Below are 13653 nucleotides of genomic sequence, written 5' to 3' on the forward strand. Positions count from 1 at the left end.
GTATTGTCCATGGCAATAATTCTACTTATCCGAATCAACATGTGAACCAAACAGCTCTTTCCTCTTTGATAGCAAAAGTGCTTGTTTTCTTTTTGAATTGGTATTCTTCTAAATTGTCCAGATGGGCACAAGACAATAAGTTTTGATATAATGTGTTTCTTTCACCAATACTCAAGTTCTGTAGTAGACAACTAATTATTTTTAAATGTTCAAAAGTAAGTAAAATATTATCAAAGGGATGAAATACAATAAGGTTAATTCTTCCACTAATTATGAGCATAAAGCACAGAGTGCATCTCATTTTGCTTCCTTAACAGATTCTCTCTATTTATCAGTAAACTACATCAGCCTTTACAATTAAGTTGCTAAGTTAAGCTCTGTAGTATTCAAGCTCTTTTCATGTTGTTGTGAAATAAAAATAAATCAGAGGCAAAAATGTATACAATTGCAACTTTCATTCATATTTTCTTTTGGATGTTTGGTTTACTAAAGTATGAAATTCACTTTCTAACTGTCCTGAAAATAAAGCATGTTTGAAAATATACATATAATTTTAGCAAAGTCAGCCAACAAATGGAAATGTTGGAAAGCAATGTGGCTATGCTTTGAACTGCAACTTGCGGTAGTCCCATGAACAATTCCCATCATCAAGGTTTGCAGTCCTACTTGAGTGGTAAATTCATCACTGTTTTTCTTCATCCTCAAGAGATGAGACTGGACAGAATGGTCACTGGTCTTGTTGCTTCCAGTATGAATGGCTGTTGTGTCAATATCAACTAGTGGTATCTCATTCCAAAGAGGTTCTCAACAGGAACAATTTATAAATTTAACTTTTGAGATATGGTGATGTTCCAGTTGTCATGTAAAGTATGTGAAATTTGCAATAAAAATGATGTCCCTTTGGTTTTCCCAATATGATTTTAGGAAATAAGATGGATAGTCACTTTCCCAATTCTCATCTTTGGAATGCATCGAGGAATTACATTTCGAAACCTAGGACCAAAACCTTTTGTGAAGTCCCTAATTTTACTGAGTGAGACTGTCTGTTGCTTCTTCTTCATGTCAATATGATATTGATTCATTGGACTTCTAGCAGTTACAACTTAATGTGTTGCCCAAACCTTAGCTGCCTTTCTTTCCAAAATCTCTAGATGTTGACGAATTTTCACGTCTTTAAACATTCCTTATTTCTCGGACAGTTGGTAAATGAGATTCACACATTAGAAAAACAAAAGACTAAGAAATTATAGAATTGTTCAGTTCAGGTCATTCATAAGTATACACTTTTCCTCTTTGATTTCCACTTTTTATTGCAAAATCAGAAGAGATTGAATTTGAGAGAGCATATACCAGGGTAAGATATCTTCCATCAGGAAGTCCATTTTCTATTCAGATTTCTGGCTCTTTCCGACATTTCCCTTTAGCTGTTTGAGAGTGTCCAATTTTAACCTATTAAACTACAAACTATGCTAGAAATACACCCCACAAATCCAGAACTGGGCAATTTAGATGGGAGAACAATAGAGATTAATCCTGTGTTATAGGATTTTGTTTGAGGCAGCTTTTGAAGGGTGTTTGGCTTTTCACATTAGATTGTGAAAATAAAAATGGAAATAACTTTAGATTAATCAATCTCTTAATGGGACAAAGACAAAAATTGTTGGAGAAACTCAACAGATCTGGCAGCAATGTTAATGTTTTGAGTATGGTGTCACTTCATCAGAATTGTTTAGACATGGCTAAGGTTGGACAGTCTGGTGAAGAATCATCAGACTTGCAACATTAACTCTGTTTTCTCCCCACAGATGCTGTCAGATCTACTGTGTTTCTTCAGCAATTTCAGTTTTTGGTTCAGATCTCCAGCATCCACAGTTCTTTGCTTAATCTTTCAGTGGAGTTTGCTGCATTCGCATTAGAGAAAGTGTGCTCAGAGAAGAACAGCATTGAATTTTAGTTCTGACATATGTTTGGTCTGGCACGCCAAACTGAATATCACAACTTGTTGTGGAATCAAACCACAGCAATTTAAAGTACAGCTGTTAACCAGCTCTGTAACAGATGATGGAAATGAAATATTTACACAAACTTCTCTTCCCACAGTAATTAAAAGAATAGAAAAAAAAACACAGGAGAAAGATGATCCAAAGAATGCTAAGATTTATCAAGCAGAATACTTAATACAAAATTTATTTTAATACATATTTTCCAATCAACAGACTGACATTTTTAGCCAAGATTTGGACCTTAGACTGCTTACACAGATCCAGAGAGCAAAATTTCAGATCTTGGATCTTAATACAATGCATTAAGGTCCTGACCACAAATTACGTAAGCATGTGATGTGTGACATAACTTTAATAAGCAGGCCGAATAATTGCCAGGGAACTGGTTGGGAACACACAAGTAGGGCTAGTAGAGGCAGAGTCATTCAATACCTATGCACATTCAGTGCCACTGGTCTTCTTGTCTGTTCATTCCTCTCTCTGAGTAGATAAGATTAGATTCCCTACAGTGTGGAAACAGGCCCTTCAGCCCAACAAGTCCACAAACAAGACCCTCCAAACAGCAACCCAACCAGACCCATTCCCCTACATTCACTCCTGACGAATGCACCTAACACTTATGGGCAATTCAGCATAGCCAATTCACCTAACCTGCACATCTTTGGACTGTGGGAGGAAACCGGAGCACCCGGAGGAAACCCACGCAGACACGGGGAGAATGTGCAAACTCCATACAGACATTTGCCCGAAGCAGGAACTGAACCCAGTATCTGTTCACACATCAATGGGGCATAGGGCTGCACTGGTGAGTTTATACACCCATACCTTTTTTCTGGTTTTGCACCCTGTTCCGAATCTGATGTCATCTCCTCTAAGGATCAAAAATCTAATCCAATACTTGTGATTGAATTTGCCACTGAGCTCTTCAGCCACAGCAGTTGTAAAGCACACTAACATTGGTCTCATTGCTTTCCTTCATAGCATGTGGCAAAAAAGCTGCAGTTCTCAACCTTCCTCAGTTTGAAATCACCATTTGACCACCACCCTGGGAAAATATTCTTTGATTCTAACTATTCTACAGTCAGTTTGAAGATAAAATAAACTGCAGTTACGTGTCTCTTCCTCTTTGATCTCTCTTTTACCTTAAGCAGATTTCTTACTTGTTCCCAATTTGCCTTTGCTTTCATGCAAGTCAGACACTGAAGCCTTTTTCCATAATAGCTAGGAGCCAAACAAGAATGTGCACCATAGACTGTGTACAAAGAAACACTGAAAAGACCTTGGGTAATAATGATCAGTATTCGAAGGAAAAAAATCTACATTATTAATCAAAGAATGGAATAAGCAAAAGAAAAAACTCATTTTAAAATTACAAGAACAACAAGTATAGAAAAACAAACTCTTGGATGGGAAGTAGCACAGTTAAAAACCAGCAACACAGAGTTCTATGAACTACATGCATTACAATGAGAACTGAATCTGCTGTAGTATCATCGAAGCCATACCTGATCCTCTGGAGTGGGTTCTGTTGGTAGAGGCAGGTTAGACTCTTCACAAACGGCAAGACTCCTCACCAGTTTACCTTTGGCTCCTGACTGAAAGGCACAAAGAAAACAAAGTCTCACAGTGGTAGGAAATAGTTGAGGAACACCATCAATTACTTAACAATGACTTAAAAGGCACGTGCAACAGGAGGTGGTTATAGAGATAGTTGATATCTTGCAAAGTTCTACAGATTCTGGAAATGATTCCTGTATATTTAAGGTCGCATATGTCACCCCACTATCTAAGAAGTGAAGGAGAGAGAACCCAGGAAATTACAGACCTGTTAGCCTGATATCAGTGTGGGGAGCTGATCAATCTGGTACAAATGATGAGATAAATAGACACATGATTGATAATGATCCGACTGGGCATAGTCAGCTTGGACTTGTGAATGCAAAATGATGATTAACATACTTGGTGTATTTTGAAGATATTACAAAATCGATAAAGGCGAGTCAATGGAAATTGTATGCTTCAGATTGCTGAATACTTTTTGTGAAGGTCACCAACAAGAGGCTGCTTCGAAAGATTAAAAGATGTGCGATAGGAGTTAATGGTACTGGCATGGATTCATGTTTGGCTAAGTCAGAGCACAGAGAACAGGAAAAATAGGTAATTCTGACATTGGTAGGCTGTGATTAGTATAGTACCACAAGGATCAATAGTTGGGTCCCAGCTGTTCACAATATTTAACAATGGTTTGAAATTGAGAACCAAATGCATGATTTCCAATTTCATAGATTATACAAAGTTCAGCAAGAATGTATGCTTCAAAGAAGATGTACAGCAGCTTCAGCAGGATTGGATCAGGTGTAGTGAATGGTCAAAGACAATGACAGATGGAATTTCATGTGTAAAAATGAGGTTACCTACCTTGGTAGGAGAAATAAATATGCAGAATATTTCTTTGACGGTAAGTGGTTGGAAACTATAGATGTACAATGGGACTTGGGAAATCTTGCTGATAAGTTAACGAAGATTAAAGGCAGGTGCAGCAAGCTATTAGAAAGGATAATGGAATATTAGCCTTTATTTCAAGAGGAATTGAGTCCAGGAGTAGAAGTCTTGCTACCCTCACATGGAAGCTTGGATAGACTTCATTTGGAGTAGTGTGTGCAGTTTTGGTCTCCTTATCTCAGGTAAGATATTGCATAAAGGGAGTGCAATGAAGGTTCAGCAGTCTTGCGCTGTAATGGTGGGCCTATGCTGTGAAGAGAGATTGGGTAAACTGAGCCGATACTCTCTCAAGCTTCAAAGAATAGATAGGGTAGATGTAGGTTAGAGATTTCCCTTGTTTGAGGAATTCAAAACCAAGGAGCACAATTTTAAAGCAAGGGGAATTCCACTTAGGTCTGAGATTAGACTAAATTGTTTTTCTCAGAGTGGTGTAAATCTTTCTCTGCATCAAAGGAATGTGGAGGCTTAATCTTTGAGAATGGTTACGTTGGAGATTGATAGATTTCTGATTACCAATGGTGTATTATGTTATGAAGAAGTCATGTATAGGAGATATTGAAGTGGTAGATCAGCTAAGATTGCAATGAATGGCTGGGCAGGATTGACAGGCCAACTAGGCTACTCCTATTCCTATGAACCTAAAAGAAAGTTGCCATGAAATAAACTGTAAAGTTTTTTTAACCTGTATTTGACATTTCTTGAATAAAGCATCTCACTAAAGCTTTGAGAACATCATAACAAACTAATGGTGCGTCATGAGTCTCCAATAAAACAAGGTTACCGCATCATATTTCCAATTCAGTAATAGGACCAAATAATTCAAATGGAAGGGTTTTTCTTTCTAAAAAAAGTTTAAATGAAGAAACACATGCCAAAATAATGAAATCAAATACTGTGTGGGCTCTAATCTTGGAATTTCCTGCAGATAAAATTTGTTGTATACATGTTTTTTATTCAGATAAGCAAAACTTCAACACTAGTTGAATATAAAAAAGAGTGACAGGCCCCAAGATCTGTGTTAAGAGGTGAACAATTTATTTTGTTTCAAGTAATTGTGAGAAACTACCTGACACTTTCCAAATTAGCATTCAATGGTAAATTGTCATGAGTTTTCAGTGATTTAGGTTTAGGACAACACAACTGTAAAAGCAGATAACCAAAATTGATTTAAAGGAGAAATTAAATTTTCATTCATTTTTAAGCAAATACTGATCTTTGTGCCCATCCTAAAATTTGAGTAGGGAAATATCATTTCCTCTAGTTAGGGTATTGACAAAGGATAATCAATTTAAATTTACCATTGAGAGAGATTAGAAGAATGACTGCAAAAGGTAGCTGAGACAGACACCAAAATATTGTTCAGAAAATGTTTGAAGCTGAGTAAAATACAGGATTTTGGGCTAAAAAGACAGAGTTTTGATTTTAGTTTTCAGCATCTCGAGCAAAGAGACAGCATTGATGTGATCAATTAATTGACATTCTGCATTATACTTTTTGCTAGTTCTAGATGAGATCAGATTCAGTATTGTTCAAACCACAATATACAAGCTATTTTTTCAGAACTGTGTAGAAAGAGAGGTGGAAATGGGAAAGAGGTGTATGATCAAAAAGACAGCAACTGAGAAAAGAGACATTCTGTAGAAGTGTTTGACCTTGTACTCAGCAAAACAGATACAGTAAAACCAAATTACAAAGTGAACAATATTTATACTGCCTGAGAAAGAAAAGCTATTGATGGGTTGACAAATCAACTTTGACTGTTGATGTGTTGCCCTGAAGAATGTACCACAGAACATTTAAACCCCATGCTTTTGTTGAAGTTCCAAAAAGGTAAGCCAATCCGACATTGCAATGGGAAAAGCATCAGCAAATAGTTGCCTCCAAACTTTTTATAAATTGAAGAAGTGGCAAAGCCTTGATATATTCTTTCTTCAGCAGATGAAAAGGTTGCTTAATTAATAAATATAACTTGCAGAAGTGAAAGTGACCCACATTGTGAGCCCAACTGATAATTTTAAGTTCATGTATAGTGCATTTTCTTAATTCACTTGGGATTATTTAGTAAGCGATGCTCAAACATGGATTCACATGTAACATTATTCTATATGCTTGGGCAGATTTTTTAGCATGCATTTTTCTCATAAATTTCATATTTTGTATAATCAAATTTATTTTGAAAACTTCAATTTTAGCTGATCAGCAGATGTGTCAAATTTTGAACAGGTACACATAAACTATATGAAGTACAACAAAATAAGAATATTATAATGTAACAACAATCTACACAATTCAGATTCATTTTCTAGAAATGTGTGTGGTGAAATTTGGCTTTTCTCCTGATATTTTAGCTTGGGCTTGTGACAAATAGGCAATTCCCACAAGTAGACTAATGCCTACTATGAAAGGAAACTTGCTTTTTCATGTCTAACATGAATGGGATTTCAACAGTAACAATTACCCAAGTACTCTGCAATTTGCATTAGAGATTTTGCAGCTTGTCCCATGCTCTCCTGTCCATTCTGAAAGGGGAAAATGTCATGTTGTCAAATCATATTGTTCAAGCTAAAGCTAATAGCTGGTGTTATGTACAAGAGTATAATTATGCAGAAGGAAATGAGTATAGACAATAACTGACAGTACAGTATGTCACTAACATTTAAGCTGTTCTGAAATATAATAATAATCCAAAGTCTTGCTAAATCCAAACAGATTCTGTGAACGGAGTTCTGCTTAACAGTTTATTAGTACTGAATGGCTCCCCTTTTACTGAATCAACTTGGAAGTAGATTTGCAAGCCGGAAACTAGAGATAGCATGTACAAAATCCCATGTACAATTCGGAAAACAAGCTTTGACACTCCAGACTAAAGAAACTGTTTATCTTTATTGTCTTTTTTGTCAATTCTCCCATTCAAAAAGACAAAATATGAACAGCAGTTTCCCGGCTATCTGAGAAAAAAAAACTTTTGGTATCTCCCTAATGGATACAATATTGAAGAGTGTAATTTCAAATGTGACACACCATTGATGGTTCTGCAATAAAACACACTATTTTTACCTGCTCATTCAATTGGCAGCCTTTCTACATTAATATCTGAATGACACAAAGTTAACTACAAAAGCTAGATGGTCCTTTTTGAGATGGATTTTTTCAGATAACATAGAGCCCCACTATCAACACACACAATACAATACAACACAGTACGGGAACAGATCCTTCAGCCCACCAAGCCTGCGCTGATTCCTACTTCATATTTAGACCTGTTACCTATGTGCAGTTCCTATCCCTCTGTTCGCCTCGCGTTAATGTGTCTATCAAGATACTTCTTAAAGGTTGCTAACATACCTGCTTCCACCACCTCCACTGGCAATGCATTCCAAACAACCACCAGCCAATTGTGAAAAATTGCCCCTTCACTTCTCCCCTAAATGATGGATGCCTCTCAAAAAACATTGAGTCGCCTGAAGTTTGTTTTAAACAGATAGTATTTTGTCTGGCTAAGCTAAAAGAAACATAAATTATACCATTTGAGACATGTAACAGTTCTGCAAAATACAAATTATTTATATCCATATTATAAAAGTTTAAATATAAAACCTCAAGTACGAAATCATTTGTTAAAACTGGGATTAAAGTAGATGTTCTAATGTGTGATGTCAATAGTGAAGGCCATGTGACTAGTGGAGTGCTTCAGGATCAGTGCTGGGCTCATTGTTATTTGTTATCAATAAAACTGATTTGGGTGAGAATGTACAAGGCATGATTAGTAAGTTTGCAGATGACACTAAAATCAACGGTATTGTGGATAGTGAGGAATGTTGTCAGAAATTGCAACAGAACCTTGATTAGCAAGGGAAGTGGGCTCAGAAATGGCAAATAAAGTTTAATGTAGATAAGGGTGAGCTCTTGCATTTTGGAAAGTCATATCAAGGTAGAGCTTCATGATGAATGGTAGGGCCTTAAGGAACAGGTGCATACTTCTCTGAAAGTGGAGTCACAGGTAGACAGAGCAGTGAAGAAGGCTTTTAGCACGCTGGCCTTCATCAGTCAGGGCACTGAGTAAAGAAGTTGGGAAGTTGTGTTGCAGTGGTACAGGATGTTGGTGAGGCCCCACTTGGAGTTTGTGTTCAGTTTTGGTCACTTTACTATAGGAAGGATGTTATTAAACTGGAAAGAAGCCATGAAATTTACAAGGATGTTACCAGGACTCAAGGGTCTGAGTAATAGGGAGAGGTTGGACAAGCTAGGACTTTTTTCTTTCAAGTGTAGGAGACTGAGAGGGATCTTATAGAAGTGTATAAGATCATGAGATGCTTGGATAGGGCGAATGCACTCAGTCTTTTTCCACGGTTGGGGAATAGAGGTCTAGCGGGCATCAATTTAAGGTTAGAGGGGAAATAATAAAAGGGAACCTGAGGGGCAACTTTTTTTATACAGAGGGTAGCACACATATGGAGTGAACTACCAGCAGAAGAGGTTGAGGCGGGTATATTAACAAGATTTAAAAGGCATTTGGACAAATACATGAATAGGAAAGGTTTAGAAGGATATGGGCCTTGGGCAGGGAAATGGGGTTCGTGTGGATGGACATTTTGTTCGGCATGGACCAGTTTGGGCCAAAGGGCCTGTCTCGGTGCTGTAAGACTCTATAACTATGAATATTTCAGACCACAATTGGGTATACAAAAAGTAAATATTTTCTTAGGAATGACTGAGAAATACAATGCAGGCATCAAAAAAGAGTTTTTCATTATTTGACTGTAGAAACCTTACTTAGGATTTGTGTGTTAATCCATATATTCAGAAAGAAATTGCAGTCCAGTTGATAGATTTTATAGCTATTAATATTGGAGTAATGCCTAATGATTGGAGTATTCATAAATGCCAGGAAGCAAGAGCCTGGTGATTTACACTGGTAAGTCTAATATTCAAATTGAAAAAACTGATTTTACAAGACCTCTTTAATGAAGATCGGAGGATCTTTAATTAAGAATCATTTTCACTGAAGTGGAGGTATAGGAACTCCATATCTGGACAACTCAACTTTACATTGGTTACTTGAAATTTAGATATAAGAAAAGTGCAAGTGGAACATTATTATAGCTTCATAATGACTGGGCAGTTCCTTGTGTATTTGTACTTCACTAAAGCATCCACAAAAATGTCACATGCTTCATTCACAGCCAATTGATTCTATGAAAAATATGATTATTAACGCATTTCCCATAAAAGATGGAAGTAAAGTCTTAGTCAATTGTATTCTCATGTGTCAAACCTAATCTTTTGGTACTAATAAACATAATTTTATTCCCACTATATTTTCAAGGTGCAATGTTTTGTATTGCTTTTATTATAAAGCATTTGCGCTGTTACTCAGGCAGAAACGATGAATGAAATCAGTGCTTTACTGCAGTAAAATAAAATAATTCATTTGCTGCATCTATTCTGTAGTGAATTCTATACAACAAAGCTATAGGTATTAACATCAAAGAGAGATGCTATTCAGCTCATTTTGTCAAATGCTGGCTCTTACTTCGAGTAACCTAAATAAATTCTTGATCTCCCTCATTGTTTGCCATCTCATAGTCTCTCTATAGTCAAATTTCTGAGGGAAGGAATAAGGAATAAAGGGCTAAAAAGTTGTTTGTGTAGTGGTGCTTTAAAACAATGATTACATAGATTCCCAGGGAAGAGTGCATGGTTAGTTGTTACCTGCCTGGTTTTCTACCTTGACACCACTGACCAGAGGTGTGTAATATCATCTCTGAACGGATTGAATAGAAAATATCTGCTAAAATCAGATAGAAAGTGCTGGTGGTGCAGAAGTAGTGAACCTACCTCTGAGCCAAGAGGCCCATGTTTGTTTCATCTACTCCACCTATGTCATTACATGTCTGGACATACTGATTAAAATATCTACAGAATTCACATTAAAACTGGGTGCAAAATGTATACTACATCTGAATAGAGAACCACTAAAGATATTACCTCAGTGAAAGTTGGAGGAGAGTGCAGAATTCATGCAAAGTTGCACAAAATTCATATAATTAACTCACACGATGTCTCCATCTATACATGCATAGTAATTGTAATCAGGCACAGACTGCAGGATATAATGACATTAGAGTGCCCAAATGGCAAATTAAGTATATTTACATGTAATGTACCATGTTCTCCATTTATAAAGAAGGAAGATTTCAGTTACAGACACAAGGAACAATATTCATCATGACATCAACCTCCACGACCTCTTCTTGAAGCAGTTATTGCCAGCCCATCCAGATCCTCCCTCCAAAACGCTAACTGACTGGGAGAATTATGTAGTGATGTTAAAGAGGGGTGTGCTTGTCCTTGGCTTGGCAGGGGTAGAGTAGTGATGGCAACTATGATAATAGTTAATGAGGATCTAGCTGCGTATGGTGGACATCCACGTTGTTTGCCATCCTCTTGAGTTGCAATGAATTTTTTTTTATTATTCATCCATGGCATGTGGATGTTGCTGGCTAGGTTAGTGTTTATTGCCCAGAAGCAATTGCAGTTAAGAGCCAACCACATTACTGTGGGCCTGGAGTCCTATGTATTCCAAACCAGGTGAGGATGGCAGTTTCCTTCCCTCTAATGAACCAGATAGGTTTTACCACCAATCGCCAATGGATTCATGGTCATCATCAGATTCTTACATCTCAATGTTTTTTAAAATTCAAATTCCACCATCTGCCATGAAGGGGTTCCAACCTGGATCCTGAGGACATTACTTGGGTCTTGGCTTAACAATCCAACAATAATACCGTAGACCTCTTGCATATACACCTGAATAAGTATGTGTAAAACAGTTGCTAATACCAGAGGAGCAATCACTTGCCTTGCAGTAGCAGTGAAAGTTGGTCTGGAACTGAGAACATTTGAACAGCTGGATAATAAATGTTAACTCACATAACAATGATCCTACAAAGGAAAGCCTCTGCATTTTAGATTGAAATTGAGTATAAGGCAGTATTTGTAGTGAAGATGTCAGGAGTAGATTAGATTAGATTACTTATAGTGTGGAAACAGGCCCTTCGGCCCAACAAGTCCACACCGACCCGCCGAAGCGCAACCAACACAGACCCATTCCCCTACATTTATCCCTTCACTTAACATTATGGGCAATTTAGCATGGCCAATTCACCTAACCTGCACATTTTTGGTCTGTGGGAGGAAACCGGAGCACCCGGAGGAAGCCCACGCAGACATGGGGAGAATGTGCAAACTCCACACAGTCGTCTGAGGCGGGAATTGAACCCGGGTCTCTGGTGCTGTGAGGCAGCTGAGTAATTGGAAAAACGGAAATATTTCTCATCAATAATCTTAGCCTTCCTTGCAAATTACAATCTGGAATCATGGCCAGCTTCAACTCTTTGAGATTATTGCTGGTAACAAGATAGAAATTCTAAAAAAAAAATAAATATTGCCTCATATTCTGTTCTGAAGGAACTTAATTTAATTGTGAAGACCAGTTCACCTTTCCAATCTCACCCACCCAAAAACAATGTAACTGTCCCTTGACATAGCATCTAGCTATTTCTGAAGTGATTCTAAGCTCCCTGTCTCATTCTTGCAAAGTAGTTCCAACCACATTATAGCTACCAGGGGCTGAATTTCATCCCATACTCTGGGTTGAGTTAGATGTTAGGGAGAGGTATTTCATCGCCAGGAAAATGTTTACTGGGGACTCAAGTAAGTCTGAGCCAGGCTCATGGGCAGCATTACCACACTCTGCCAATTGACACGCACAGGTAGGCAATTAATGCCAAGTGAATCGCTTTATTACCTGCTTCCCCTCGACCCCCAACCCTGGTTATTCAACCAGCAATGGGCAGGGGCATTCACTATGCAGAAAACCCTAAAGGTAGACCCTGTCAGGGTTGCTTACAGGTTTACAGAGCATGAACTGGGGGTGGGGGCTTATTCAAAGGCACTCAGATGAGGAGGGGACACAGAATCAGAGGTGAGCCAGTCTACTTAGAGCTATTCCCATGCTCTTGCTGCTGACTCTCCTTCCCATCTCGCTATTCCCATCATCAACCATGTCTGTATCTCTCAATGAACTTGTGCCTCTAGTTGGCATTCCTGACAGCAGCAGTCACTCCCTGTGATAATGCAGAGGAGTGTACAGCCAATAGTATAGGATTAATTGGCAGTTCTCAGTGAGTAGTCCTCGTGTCCCAAAGTCCTTGCTCTTCGGAGAGAACCATCACTGAACCTGGCACTTCATTTAGCAGGCCTTTCCAAAAGGAGGTGGCACAGAATGTATAGCAGCTCTGCAACTGGTACAAGCCCCCAACACCTCCATTAAGTGTGGGAAGCTAGTCTAACTGTGACCACTGTAATCTTGTTGAACAGCATAAAATCTATCTGGTTCACTAATGTCCTTTAGGGTAAGTAATCTAGCAGCATTACCTGATCTGACTCTACATGTGACTCTAGACACTTAGAAATGTGTTAGATACTTAATTGCCCTCTGAAATGGCCAAAGCAAGCCACCAAGATTAAGGGCAACTAGGAATGGGCAACATATGTTAGCCTTGTCAGCAATATCCTATGAAAGAAAAGGGGGAAAAAAGTTTGGTGGGAAAGGTATTTATTCTAGAACTGTAGTAATTGGGTTGAAGAAGTGGGTCTCGGGGATGAGATCAGCTCAGAGAAGCCATAAGGGAAGATCAGAGAGAAACTAGAAAAACATGCAAGTTCAAAGCTAGGCCAGTGGGGAGGATTAGAGGTAACTTGTCCAGATGGGCTTGAGGAATGTGGCAGAGGCAACGAATCAGTGGTGTCAATCCTTTTTATATGTGTTAGTTACTTCCACGAACAAGTGGCTTATCAATCATCTCCTGGCACTTATTGTTCGAGCTTAGAGAGTAGAATTTATCAGAAGAGGAATTGTAAAATAAAGAAAGGCACCTTAATAGTGCTTCCAGCTGGATCTGCTGATCAGCCACACAGGATCAACAGTGGGGTCAAAGGAGGGGTGTTGGTCTGATTTACTTCAGATGGGGGCATGGAAAGTCAACACAAAAGTGGGATCAGGTGATTAGAGTTGCCGCTCATGATGAACCAGTGATAGGTCCCTTGGTAAATTCATTGTAGTATTCCAAATGAGACACAGAGG

General features: G+C 38.2%; 1 protein-coding gene across 22 annotated transcripts in view; it reads right to left on the minus strand.

Annotated features, from left to right (window-relative positions):
* Positions 1-13653, minus strand: part of LOC140477357 (cAMP-regulated phosphoprotein 21-like) — a 448868-nt gene that overhangs the window by 124559 nt on the left and 310656 nt on the right. For all 22 annotated transcript variants that reach the window (XM_072571088.1, XM_072571084.1, XM_072571087.1 and 19 more), the window contains one exon: positions 3509-3598. In XM_072571088.1, the coding sequence (XP_072427189.1) occupies positions 3509-3598 (90 nt within the window). The remainder of the gene's footprint in view (positions 1-3508; positions 3599-13653) is intronic.

The sequence above is a fragment of the Chiloscyllium punctatum genome, chromosome 5 (genome assembly GCF_047496795.1).
Source record: "Chiloscyllium punctatum isolate Juve2018m chromosome 5, sChiPun1.3, whole genome shotgun sequence".
Lineage (NCBI taxonomy): Eukaryota > Metazoa > Chordata > Chondrichthyes > Orectolobiformes > Hemiscylliidae > Chiloscyllium > Chiloscyllium punctatum.